Here is a 13126-nt window from a genome sequence, read left to right as displayed (position 1 = left end):
CAGTCAATTAAAGAGGTAGATAACTTTAATGATTTCGCTTCCCTTGATTTTCATTTTTTTACACAATCGAGGAAATAATCACCAGTAAGTATACGTCGTTAGATTTCTCTCTTGAACTTGGATTTTATCAGTTTCCATTGTTGAACGATAACAAACTCATTACCTGCTTTTTTTCAAAGAAATGTGTATTCACTTTTTATGCCATCTTTATACGACAATATGATTAGCAGAGATCAGCTATAATCAGCTGTGTTATATGAATCATGCATCGGTAAAATTATCCGCAACGAGTGTGTTCTTCCTTTTCTCTTAGTAATCATTTTACAAACATAAAGATTTCGTGCGAACAGTGGCTACAGAACAACTGCGACGTTTCACAGAGATTTATATTTTGAAAAATGTAACTGAAATAGTAGAGCCTTGACAAAAAATTGTTTTATCCATCAACTATTACGCAAAGCACTACACTATTTCATATTTTATATATTTTCTTATATTAAACGCGTTCTGCACAATTTTGCACCTTCAAATTTTCTATTAATATTTATATCATTGTATTTATTATGTTGAAGTTAATTAGATTCAGGTACATGAAATTTCGTACTATGTGTTTGTTAGTATCCCTAAATATAATTAGAAAAATTTGATATTACGAAAGCGAAGCGTAAAGCCTGATAACGTGAACGCGATTGAAATTAATAAATACTATAATCCTTCGAATTTTATTTTTAGAAGAAGAGAGTACATTTTGTATTATACAATATTAATTGATACTATCGATACAATTTCGAGAGACGTTTTATCTTAATCTATTATTGGAGACTATTGTGATTAAAAATTGATATGATCTATTATTCCCCTCTTCGCCTTCTTGTTTCATGTATATTTTATATAATTAATCGCAACTTAATCCGCATTTATTTACTCATTAGGAACTAAACAGTGAAAAAATACGGAAAAAGTCGGGTAATGGGAGGAAAATATCTTACACGTTGGCTTCATAGATGCTGATTATACAAATATAATAGACATGAAAAGTTGTCGTAATTTCAAAGAGAATAATTTATTATGATGTTATGAATTCGTACTTCAAAGTCCATCAAATTCTAAGGATAAAACATAACAATTAATGATGAATTATTAATGAACTTTTCCGACCTTTCTGTCACATTATTGTCATCGTCTTGCGAATCAACATAGAAAGGAAATATTTGCAAAGTCATATCTTATAAAATCCACGTGTTATATGCCAATCCATGTATTTAACGCAGTGAAAAAAGATTGCGTCATATGTAATATAAACATAACTTCAGTCTTTAAGAAATTAATCTATAAACCATTTGTAATTTACATTTCATTAACTTACACGTAGCTAGAGATGAAATGTTATATTAACATGTTACATTAACTCTGAGGAAATTAATCTAATAAATCATTCCACATTGCTAGATACATTGCAGATAGTGGTAAAAAATGCAACTGTGTAGCTCTCGCGGTAGTCGCACACTTCTCATGAACATTATCACGTGTGTTAAACGAAACATTTCAAAATTTTATTGGCACTGTAACGACGCCCAAGTATTATGATTATTAATAACTATTATTTGATACAATTTTGAATTTTTTTAATTCCTCTCTTTGAGATTTTTGTAAACGTATATAGAAATTGCAAGATGTATATATTTTGCAGACACAAAAATATTTGAACAGGCTATCATTCACTGTAACAGCTATTATAATATGCCTAAGATTTTTCTACTAATTATTCATAATACTAACTTTTCACTAAATATAAGTTTACGGTAAATACCTTGCAACTTCTAAGTATGCATGTATATTTTCAAATTGGATTCGAGTTTTGCCGATATAGTCATATCAGTGGTGTCTCATCACAGCATTAATCAAATTTCAGAATGTTTTATATAATACGCATGACACGCACATGAAAATTTTCCATGGTAAATGTACAAATACTTTTGGAGCCAATTTGTATGTATACATATGGATGTATATTTGATCTCTATATCTTTCCAGTATCTTCGAATATAGATAATATCATAGCATATACTGAAGTCATATATCGGTCGTATATACCTATGTATTATGACAAAGTACTTTCTATTTTTAACCTCATCTAATGCCTCACTGATAAACCACACCCGCGGAAGTGGACATTCGATAACAACCTACTATTAATGGCTTCTCTTTAGCTTAACGAACGTAAGACGTGCTCGTAAATCTATTTACTTTAATGATCAACGATAATGCGACATATTGACATTTGCAGTTATACATGGGTTTTAATATACCGCATGATCTTTGATTTTCTATCGAAATTACTTCGAAACGTTGTTCCGTAGAAAGAAAAACTTTAAGAATTCATTAAACGTTACCGGGGACGGCAAAAAACGAAATCGGGTAATCCGAAAATCTCCAAAAACACAGAGGAATCTGTTTTCAGCCGAATCTTGACGTCATCGTTTACCGAAGAACGTGAGAAAGCGTGATTTTCGTGCATGTTCTCTTGAAGTCATAGATGACGCATTTATTCCAAGTTAATATTGACACATTTTTTAGGTCGATTTGTACTGCAATTTTTATCTTGTACCACGAGGTAAAAAGTTAAAATCTTCTGCTTGTTCACACGATTATTTCAAATACATTTTTTCGGCGTCATGAGCCAATATTTGTCCAAGCCATAATCAAACTGCCAGTTATATTGGAAAATTTGTAATTTGCATTGAACGATAAGAAACGGCCACCTGCCTGAGCTGCAAAGATTTTCTTAATTACATTCTGTTATTTTATCCTTTTGGATTGTTTTATTAATCTTGTGCATTATTTGTACAAGCTAAACCAATCTTTTTCCAGTTTGCGTCAGCCACAGTTTATACAATAAGTAATGAAAGAACACATACAAAATGTTTCCAAATAGAACCGTTATCAGTATGGGAAATATTTATGGTAAACGATGTTTCATCTGATTATGCATTACACCTGAAGGAGGAAAGAGGAAAAGAAATTAAAATTTCCTACAGCTGCTTAAGACAAGAAACTCACGATCAGTTGCCAACTCGAAATTCGCCAATTGGATAAAATACATGTGTATATATATATATATATATATATATATATATATATATATATATATATATACTTCTCATCGTTTAGGATTGCATCGGAGAACCACGTACTACTCATTTCATAAGACTGAATGATAAATTTGATAAGATTTTAGAATAACATGTTTATAAAATATAAATACTTCGGTTATCAATATTTCTAAAGTTAGATGAAAGAATTTAAATGTAAAGGAATGATTAAAAAATGTTTCGGAGACAAATAGATGATAATCCTGCTTCTTAATGACCATCGTGGTTACCTTAAAACTTTCGCGTAGATCCTCCTTTCCTTGAGCAATAAATATTGCAGAACTTGTGAAGTGAAATAAAAACCAGGTACTTCTAAGAACGTGTCTGCAATAGATAGTAAATGTAATATATATCAGAGGATTCGATAATAAATCACAGCAACAGAGGCGTAATTAAATTTACAGAGATAATGCGATAAAAATCATAATAAATACCTTCTAGAACGTGGGGTGCTTAGTTTTGATAAATTACCAGATTATCGTCGATATATTATCGGACCAACTTTTCAATCGTATTAAAAATAACTAAAGTATTAAATACGTTTAAATATTAAGAAAACACTGTATTTTTTCTTTTTTTTCTTCTTCTTGCGAAATGATATAATTGCTATAAATTTTACTTTATCAGTCAACATTTGTTGATAATGATTTTCGTGCATTGTTTACCTTGTATTATCTAGTTGTATTGTAAAGTAGCACAGCCTAAATATTTGCGTTATATCATATTACATATACGTCTGAAATAGCGAATAATTTGCATTAGGCTACGTTTAAATATTCTTACTATAATAGTGATATTAGTATTATTATTTTTGTATAATTTCTTCGTAATTACCGCGAGCGCAACGTATACACAAAGTAAAATATCGAACAAATAAAGAAAAATATCGAATCAAATATAACAAATTTCCGTGTATATTGCGATTGTTGAAAAACATGATAATGTAGTGAAAACAGTTAATTAAATGGGACTGTATCTTAAATTACAAACGAATGATTCTTTAAAAAATGTTTGATTCATTGATCCATACGAATTATATACTCTCAGTACTTTAATTCGTCCAAAATCAGATGTGAACTCCATCTATATACATGTATTCTGTTTTTATATACGTTTATAATTCCCACAAACATCATTACATGTATAAAAATATATGTGAAGGCACAGCTTCTTAAAATAATCTATTTAAAGTGATTCAATATTTGGAAGAAATTTGTAAATTTTTATTCGTGCATCTTGCTGATCAGATGGCGTATAAAAAAAATGAGGGGATCACAAAAGTCACATTCCACAAGGTAATTCTCTTAATCAGTTTCTTTTTCTTAATAATAAAAATTTGCTCGCTTTATAGACTGAACGTTGAAACCCTATCACCACGAAGCGGTGAAAAAGTGAAACTAATCACTATTGCTGTCTGTATCTAACATTAGTATATATATATATCTATCTTTGTCGCACACTATTGCGTCCCTTGCCTACGGAAGAGGCATATGCTACCATCTATTTGATACAAAAGTAACAGCAACTGAATAAGAGGACTGGATAGGAGCAGTAAGGATAAATGACAGCACATAACTTGCTAGATAAAGATAGCAATATTGTGCGACAAGGACAGATATACATACTTGAGTTAGACAAGAATTGCGATAATGTGCGACAAAGACTGCAATAGAGATTAGTTCCATCTTTCCACGGCTACATGGCGATAGTGTTTCAATGTTCATATAAATTTTCATTAGTGACAAAAACAAAGAGGATTAATTTGTGAACTTTTATGATTTCGTCTTCCGAATTACATTCTATCGTTGTGTATACGGTCGTGTAAATATTCCAAACCTCATTTTCATACATAAAACAACAAATTTTATTGAACATTTTGCTAACCTTAAATTGAATACTCATGTAAACGCACTTTAATGATTTGGAAATAATTGAGTGTGCCATCTTATAACATTACCAATATAAAGATTGGTAAAGAAAACGGGATTTGGTTCTTTGGTGAATCTTTTTCATGTTCTGGAGGATATTTTTCTGTAAAATTTTGATGCTGAACGATGGATTCCATTCCCAGAACGCATGAAGGTTCGTTTGTCGTAAATTAAATTCTGGTATTTATGATTGGAATTATACTTTATTTTAAATTATTACCTGCGATTCTATTCATTTATGTAATTTAATTACCGAATATTTACAAATCTTTATCTAAATTCCTTTGATTAGACTCAGTAATAAGAAACAACATAAGTAAATTTGATATTTAAGCAATCATTTGCTAATAGTTAATCTTAATTATTCTAGCCTTGCATTGTGTTAGATTCTTAGTAAATTTAATGTAATTTGTATTTGTATTGATCTATATAGATATTGAAGCACAAATACGAGAAATACAGTCAAAGAAAAAAGAGATTCAAAATGCATCTACTGAAAAGGACCAAGTAGGGCTAGGAAAGACTGGGTTTTATGATCAAGATATTTACGATGGAAGTAATAATAAATATGAAGGCTATGTTACATCTATTGCAGCCAATGATGAGATTGAGGTAATTTCATTTTTTACCATGATGATTGTTTTTATTGTAACATAATAATAAGTTATGAATTGTATTATTTTTTTTTAAGGATGAAGACTATGAACCAACAACTTTTAGTACTAATAAAAGACCAGGCTATACTGCACCAGCAGCATTACTCAATGATGTTGCACAGGTATAATATTTTGAAAACAATATTATTCTTATTATTATTAATGTTGCTAATGGTATTAATAATTTTAATTTAATAATGTTTAATTTTTTTATGCCCCAGAGTGAAAAGGATTATGATCCTTTTGCGGACAGACGACGACCCACCATAGCTGACAGAGAAGATGAATATAGGCAAAAAAGACGAAGAATGATTATATCGCCTGAGCGTGTCGATCCTTTTGCAGAAGGTTGGTATTTTTTTCTTCTTAAGTTAAGCAATTTGAAAACAAAACAGGTAATTAGATATTAAGTGTGTTTATATATTATTATCCTTGTTAATATTTTGAAGCAATATAATAAGTAAAAGAATAATAATTATGTACTAAATAATAATGAAGATAAATTAATTAATAGAGTTAAATATAATTTTTCTTTTTTTAGACTAAGATCACTTAGTGCATATAAGTGCTAATTATATTGCAACAAAATATGTGCACAATAAAGCTTCTATCACTGCAGTTTATAAAAAAACTAAGGTCATTTTAAATATATTTTTATATCTGAAAAAGGTCAACTTGATTTTAATGTGGCAAAAATGAAATTTAATTTAATAGATATTATTATTTTGTTCCAAATTATTAAATAGTCAAGTTGACTTTTTTTAAAATCATTTAATGGTACTACAAACTTGATTATAAAGTATCACAAGTTTCAATAATTGAATGACCATACCACCAATGTCTGTTTTGTATCATTTTTATCTTTATTAGAAAGTAATATAATGTAAAAGATGAACTTAAACTTGTATGCAATTATGTTATTTAGTTTTCCAAATAATTAGTAACATAACTTAACATGTTTTAAATAATTTATAAGCAAATATATGAAAATTTTATTTTCATTTATTCGTAATATGATTTAATTTGTTTCTTATACATATCACCACAGACATAAAGTAATTTAATATTTCACAAAATCAAAATTTTATATTAAATAGATAGACTTGTATATAGATGTTCAAAGAAGACATTAAATATAAATATATTACAACAAAAGTTATTTTCAATATTAACAAATATTAGTATATTTATCTAGTCTGTTTTAATGAATACACATTGAGCAATATGTTTCTGTTGCTGTAGTATTACTAACTATAATAACTGAGATAGAAGTTGTTTCACATATCAAAAATATTATGATTTATATTGTCTTTATATAAGTTTATGAAAGGCACAAATAATGATCTTTTAGTATATACAATCGGCTAATTATAATCAGATCTAAATTAGTGAAGGTACAGATTATATGTTGCTTGCACAGTTATTTTCTAAAATATTTGGGTTCAAAATATTTATCTCAGTTATTATAACAGTTAATAGATTTAAAAATTTTTCATGCTTAGATTGTGGAAGGGTTAAGAAATAAATAAGACAGACTGGCTTGAGTGAAAAGAGTGAATGTGATTCTTTCAAATAAATACTAATGTTTACATTTTTTTCCAATCTTAGTGACGGTCTGCACATTTGGAATCATCTGCTTACCGAGGATACTATGTCGAAGGTTAAGCGAGATTGAATTGTCACAGAGCATTACAGTCACATCGTATAAATGATACAATGAGACTTTTTTTTATATTCAATTATAATTTAATATATTTTCATGAGTTTCCTTTTTCACAAATTCTTTATTTACTGTTTTGATTGCTTACGCGTATAACATATGGGTCGATAAATTCTCATTGTATCACACATTTCTCGTGAGAACATAAATATTGAAACATAGTATGAGTGGTTGGTGTGCAAATATTATTAATAACAAGAATGAGTTGATTTTTAGATGGCTAAAGTATTTTTCGATGTGGAAGACATGAGCAGGACAGTGCTCCCTATGGCACCAAATTTTCACGTACGTATGCTATATGCCATCTGCTGTTGCAACTCTCTCAAACCCGTTGCGTAATTAACGCGATATTTTATTTACGATTTGTTGTTACATTTACTTCTGTAAAACATTTTTATTGTCATTTAATTTGATGATATATGCAACGTGGAAATGAGAGTCAATTCAGTAGTTTACTTAGAATATACTCAAATATTCTAGGGGCATTTTAACAATAAATATCATTATAATATCGCTAGGTATGTTCAGAAGTTTTTGAAAATTTAAGCATTCATTGAACAAATAACTAATGGTTACGCTCTGCGTGACTTTTGGTTCCTGATTACAGGTGGTAAGACGCCAGACATCGGTTCTAGGACATATACCGTGATTATGCGGGAACAGTTATTGAAAGGAGAAGAAACTGAGGTATATGATCAGCAATTTTAACACATTCAACTTTTTCATTAATATTTAAGTAAAAAATATTATTAAGTAAAAATATATTTAAGATATTCACATAATATTTATACTTATAGTTAAGAAAAAAATTAGCAGAAAAAGCCAAAGAGGGAACATTGAAAGCAAATGGTGAACCTAAACCTGCACCTAAGAAAAGAGGTCGTTGGGACCAAACAGATGATGCTCCAACACCTAAGAAACCATCTGGTACAACTGCAACACCAACATCATGGGACAATGCAGATGTAAGTAAATAGATACTTCTGAACTAATTTTAACGTGTGAGAAATAATAAAAATTATTACCTTTTAAAATGTTATTAGGTAACACCTGCTGCAATTAGGTGGGATGAAACGCCTGGTCATGGTAAAGGTGGAGAAACTCCTGGTGCAACACCAGGCGTAAGTACAAGAATGTGGGATGCTACTCCAGGACACGCAACACCTGGTGCAGCTACTCCTGGTAGAGAAACTCCTTCTCATGAAAAAACTGTTTCAAGTCGTAGAAATCGTTGGGATGAGACGCCAAAAACTGAACGTGGTAAATATAAAGTATATTTTATTAAGAAGATAGATAACAAATCAGGAATAAATAGTTAAATAATAAGTGTTTGTTTTATATATTAGAAACACCTGGTCATAGCAGTGGTTGGGCAGAGACTCCAAGAACAGATCGAGTTGCAGGAGATTTAATTCAGGAGACACCAACACCTTCTGCTAGCAAACGTCGAAGTCGATGGGATGAAACACCTTCGAATCAGACACCTGGGTCTATGACGCCACAAACTCCAGCAACTCCTCTTACTACACCACATCAAACTTCAATTTTAACACCTAGTGGTGTAACACCAACAGGACCCAAAGCTATGGGATTGGCAACTCCAACACCAGGACATTTAATGTCAATGACACCAGAACAGCTTCAAGCATATCGTTGGGAACGAGAAATAGATGAGAGAAATAGACCACTCTCAGACGATGAACTGGATGCCCTGTTCCCACCTGGATACAAAGTTTTGCAACCACCTGCGGGTAAATGATGCAAAATAATGATTTTTAAAATTATGATTGAGAAATATTTAATTGTATATTTAATTTAATCTTTTATAATATAGGATATATTCCAATTCGCACACCTGCAAGGAAGCTCACTGCTACACCGACGCCTATTGCGGGCACACCACAAGGATTTTTCATTCAAACTGAGGATAAAACTGCGAAATTCGTAGACAATCAACCAAAAGGAAATTTGCCTTTTATGAAACCAGAAGACGCACAATATTTTGATAAGTTATTAGTTGATGTTGATGAAGAAACGCTTAGTCCTGAAGAACAAAAAGAGAGGAAAATAATGAAGCTGCTATTAAAAATTAAAAATGGCACACCACCAATGAGGAAAGCTGCTCTAAGACAAATTACAGATAAAGCAAGAGAATTTGGCGCGGGTCCTTTATTTAATCAGATACTCCCTCTTCTTATGTCTCCTACACTTGAAGATCAAGAACGGCATCTTCTTGTGAAAGTTATTGATCGTATTCTTTATAAACTGGATGATTTGGTTAGACCCTACGTACATAAGGTAAGTTTATATGCTGTATATAATATTTTAACAATTTTCTCTTAACATTGATAAATGTAAAAATATGATTTATTTTTAGATTTTGGTCGTTATTGAACCTTTACTTATTGATGAAGATTACTATGCTCGTGTCGAAGGTAGAGAAATTATCTCTAATTTGGCTAAAGCAGCTGGTTTAGCAACGATGATCTCGACTATGAGACCAGATATTGACAATATTGATGAATACGTTCGTAACACGACAGCCAGAGCATTCGCTGTGGTCGCATCAGCTCTAGGAATTCCTTCTTTGCTTCCATTTCTTAAAGCCGTGTGTCGCAGTAAAAAGTCATGGCAAGCTCGTCACACGGGTATCAAAATTGTACAACAGATTGCTATTCTTATGGGATGTGCTATATTACCACATTTGAAGAGTTTGGTTGAAATTATAGAACATGGTAATGTGAAACTACCTTTTAGGGTTATTAAATAAAATTTCAAAAGATAATCAGAGGTCACTGATTAATTTATAGGTCTTGTGGATGAGCAACAGAAAGTTCGTACTATCACTGCTTTAGCAATTGCTGCATTGGCAGAAGCAGCCACACCATATGGTATTGAGAGCTTTGACTCTGTTCTAAAACCGCTTTGGAAAGGTATTCGTACACATAGAGGAAAAGGTCTTGCTGCATTCTTAAAGGCTATTGGTTATTTAATTCCTCTTATGGACGCCGAATATGCCAATTATTATACTCGTGAGGTGATGTTAATTCTTATTCGTGAATTCCAGTCTCCTGATGAAGAAATGAAAAAGATTGTTCTGAAAGTAAGTACCTTAAGTTATAATAAGTTATAATAAGTTATAACATGTTAAATATATTACTATTACATTACAATATACTGTAGGTAGTGAAACAATGTTGTGGAACAGATGGTGTAGAAGCACAATATATTAAAGATGAAATCCTCCCACATTTCTTCAAACATTTTTGGAACCACCGAATGGCTTTAGATCGTAGAAATTACAGACAAGTATATATTACATAATATTAATAGGTATACTTACAATAATTACAGAAAGCATTTTATAAATCTTAATTTTATAGCTTGTTGACACGACTGTAGAAATTGCAAATAAAGTTGGTGCATCAGAAATTATAAATCGTGTGGTAGACGATTTAAAAGATGAAAACGAACAGTATAGGAAGATGGTTATGGAAACCATTGAGAAAATAATGGGAAATTTGGGAGCCGCGGATGTTGATTCTCGTTTAGAAGAACAACTCATTGACGGTATTTTATATGCTTTCCAGGAACAAACAACAGAGGTTCATAATATTTATAATCTTTATAAACAATTTCAAGTTTTACATATATTATAATGAATTTATTATATTTGTTATATTTAACAGGATGTTGTAATGTTAAATGGTTTTGGAACTATTGTGAATACATTAGGAAAAAGAGTGAAAGCATACCTCCCACAAATTTGTGGAACAATTTTGTGGAGATTGAACAATAAATCTGCAAAAGTAAGACAACAAGCTGCCGACTTGATATCACGAATTGCCGTTGTCATGAAAACTTGTCAAGAGGTAAATTCATATTTCATACAGGCATAAGTTTTATTAAAATTTCATAAACCTAAATTTTGGTAGTATAAAATCATACTTATTTGTGTTATAGGAAAAACTAATGGGTCATTTAGGTGTCGTTCTTTATGAATATTTAGGAGAAGAGTACCCTGAGGTATTAGGAAGCATTTTGGGCGCATTGAAAGCTATTGTAAATGTCATAGGAATGACAAAAATGACACCACCTATTAAAGACTTACTACCACGTCTTACTCCTATTCTGAAGAACAGGCATGAAAAGGTCTGCATTATTTATACAAATATATTTACGTATACATTCAAAAATCTTGAAAAATATAAATTATTTATACCTAAACTTCTCTGTTTAGGTACAAGAAAACTGTATTGATCTCGTAGGTAGAATCGCAGACAGAGGACCCGAGTATGTATCTGCCAGAGAATGGATGAGAATATGCTTCGAACTTTTAGAATTGCTCAAAGCTCACAAGAAGGCGATTCGAAGAGCTACAGTAAATACATTTGGTTATATTGCCAAAGCAATAGGGTAAGTATAAACTAAACATAGAGGATTTATAATATATTACGTTTTAACATCATTTTGAACTTTTTATCTTTTTCTGTGCAGACCTCATGATGTATTAGCAACCCTCTTGAATAACTTAAAGGTACAGGAACGTCAAAATCGTGTATGCACTACAGTGGCTATAGCTATTGTAGCTGAAACCTGTAGTCCATTTACGGTTCTTCCTGCTTTGATGAATGAGTATAGAGTACCAGAACTAAACGTACAAAATGGTGTATTAAAGTCTTTATCCTTTTTGTTTGAATATATTGGAGAAATGGGAAAAGATTACATTTACGCCGTTAGCCCACTATTAGAAGATGCGCTCATGGACAGGTAAAAAGAGCATTTATACAAAAACTTAATGTTTTAAATTAGAAATAATTATATAATAATCCAATTTAATATAACGTTATACAGAGATTTAGTGCACAGGCAAACTGCATGTGCTGCTATTAAACACATGGCATTGGGTGTTTACGGATTTGGTTGTGAAGACGCATTGATACATTTATTGAATCACGTATGGCCCAATGTTTTTGAAACTTCACCTCACTTGGTGCAAGCATTTATGGACGCTGTAGATGGTTTACGTGTTGCTCTTGGGCCAATTAAAATACTACAATACACTTTGCAGGTAAATCATTCAACACATTGTATTTAAGATATTAATATAATAGATATTTTCATAATGTTTTTACAGGGATTGTTCCATCCAGCACGAAAAGTACGAGATGTATATTGGAAAATTTATAATTCTCTTTATATAGGTGGACAAGATGCTCTTGTAGCTGGTTATCCTCGAATTATGAATGATCCAAAGAATCAGTATATTAGATACGAATTGGACTATGTTTTGTAATGATTTTAAAGTATATATAAGAGATGTTGTATCATACATTTATATAATCTCCGTAGAAATTAGCATCCTTCGCTTATTATTGTTTATAAACCAGCTAAAATAATTGTATGTTCTTAAATGTGACGCAAAAGATATAGACAACAGTATTTATTTCTTGGACTTCTTTAAACAAATTATATATAAATTCTTCTAGAAATTGATTCTGATTATAAATTTGCATAAAAAGAGATATTTGTCAGTCCGTATATAAATAAAATGTTTCGTATTCTAAACGATATTGAATTTATTTCGAAGCATTATTTCGCTTCAATATTTATTTAGTTGTTCCCTTAAATTTTATTATATTGTAGTAAAAGAGAAATATAATTATTTTA

At 30.7% G+C, this 13126-nt stretch overlaps 1 protein-coding gene and 1 long non-coding RNA gene across 5 annotated transcripts; one reads left to right on the top strand and one right to left on the bottom strand.

Moving 5' to 3' along the window:
- Nucleotides 1-703: 703 nt before the first annotated feature.
- Nucleotides 704-4537, bottom strand: LOC117239648. 3 transcript variants are annotated; one of them, XR_004494501.1, is made up of 4 exons: nt 3987-4537; nt 3587-3888; nt 3383-3476; nt 704-2997 (listed from the first exon to the last, which is right to left on the bottom strand). It is a non-coding gene; the product is annotated as an uncharacterized LOC117239648 (long non-coding RNA). The 3 variants fall into 3 exon arrangements; XR_004494499.1 differs by lacking the exon at nt 704-2997 and having other exon boundaries at nt 3142-3476; XR_004494500.1 differs by lacking the exon at nt 704-2997 and having other exon boundaries at nt 3142-3476; nt 4203-4537.
- Nucleotides 4538-5073: 536 nt separating this feature from the next.
- Nucleotides 5074-13024, top strand: LOC117239724 (splicing factor 3B subunit 1). Of its 2 annotated transcripts, XM_033505530.1 has the most exons (19): nt 5074-5234; nt 5514-5692; nt 5772-5858; nt 5958-6084; nt 8064-8143; nt 8254-8421; nt 8500-8716; nt 8803-9207; nt 9291-9754; nt 9834-10191; nt 10267-10559; nt 10640-10765; nt 10840-11061; nt 11146-11328; nt 11420-11608; nt 11697-11872; nt 11954-12226; nt 12311-12527; nt 12594-13024. In XM_033505530.1, the coding sequence occupies exons 1-19, from the start codon at nt 5207-5209 to the stop codon at nt 12750-12752; spliced, it is 3951 nt and encodes a 1316-aa protein (XP_033361421.1). In that variant the 5' UTR covers nt 5074-5206; the 3' UTR covers nt 12753-13024. The 2 variants fall into 2 exon arrangements, with proteins under 2 accessions (XP_033361421.1, XP_033361422.1); XM_033505531.1 differs by lacking the exons at nt 5074-5234; nt 5514-5692; nt 5772-5858; nt 5958-6084 and adding exons at nt 6793-7396; nt 7673-7741.
- Nucleotides 13025-13126: the final 102 nt, after the last annotated feature.

The sequence above is a fragment of the Bombus vosnesenskii genome, unplaced genomic scaffold (genome assembly GCF_011952255.1).
Source record: "Bombus vosnesenskii isolate JDL3184/JDL3185 unplaced genomic scaffold, Bvos_JDL3184-5_v1.1 scf7180000014105, whole genome shotgun sequence".
Taxonomy (NCBI): Eukaryota; Metazoa; Arthropoda; class Insecta; order Hymenoptera; family Apidae; genus Bombus; species Bombus vosnesenskii.
This window is presented reverse-complemented; position numbering and strand designations above follow the sequence as displayed.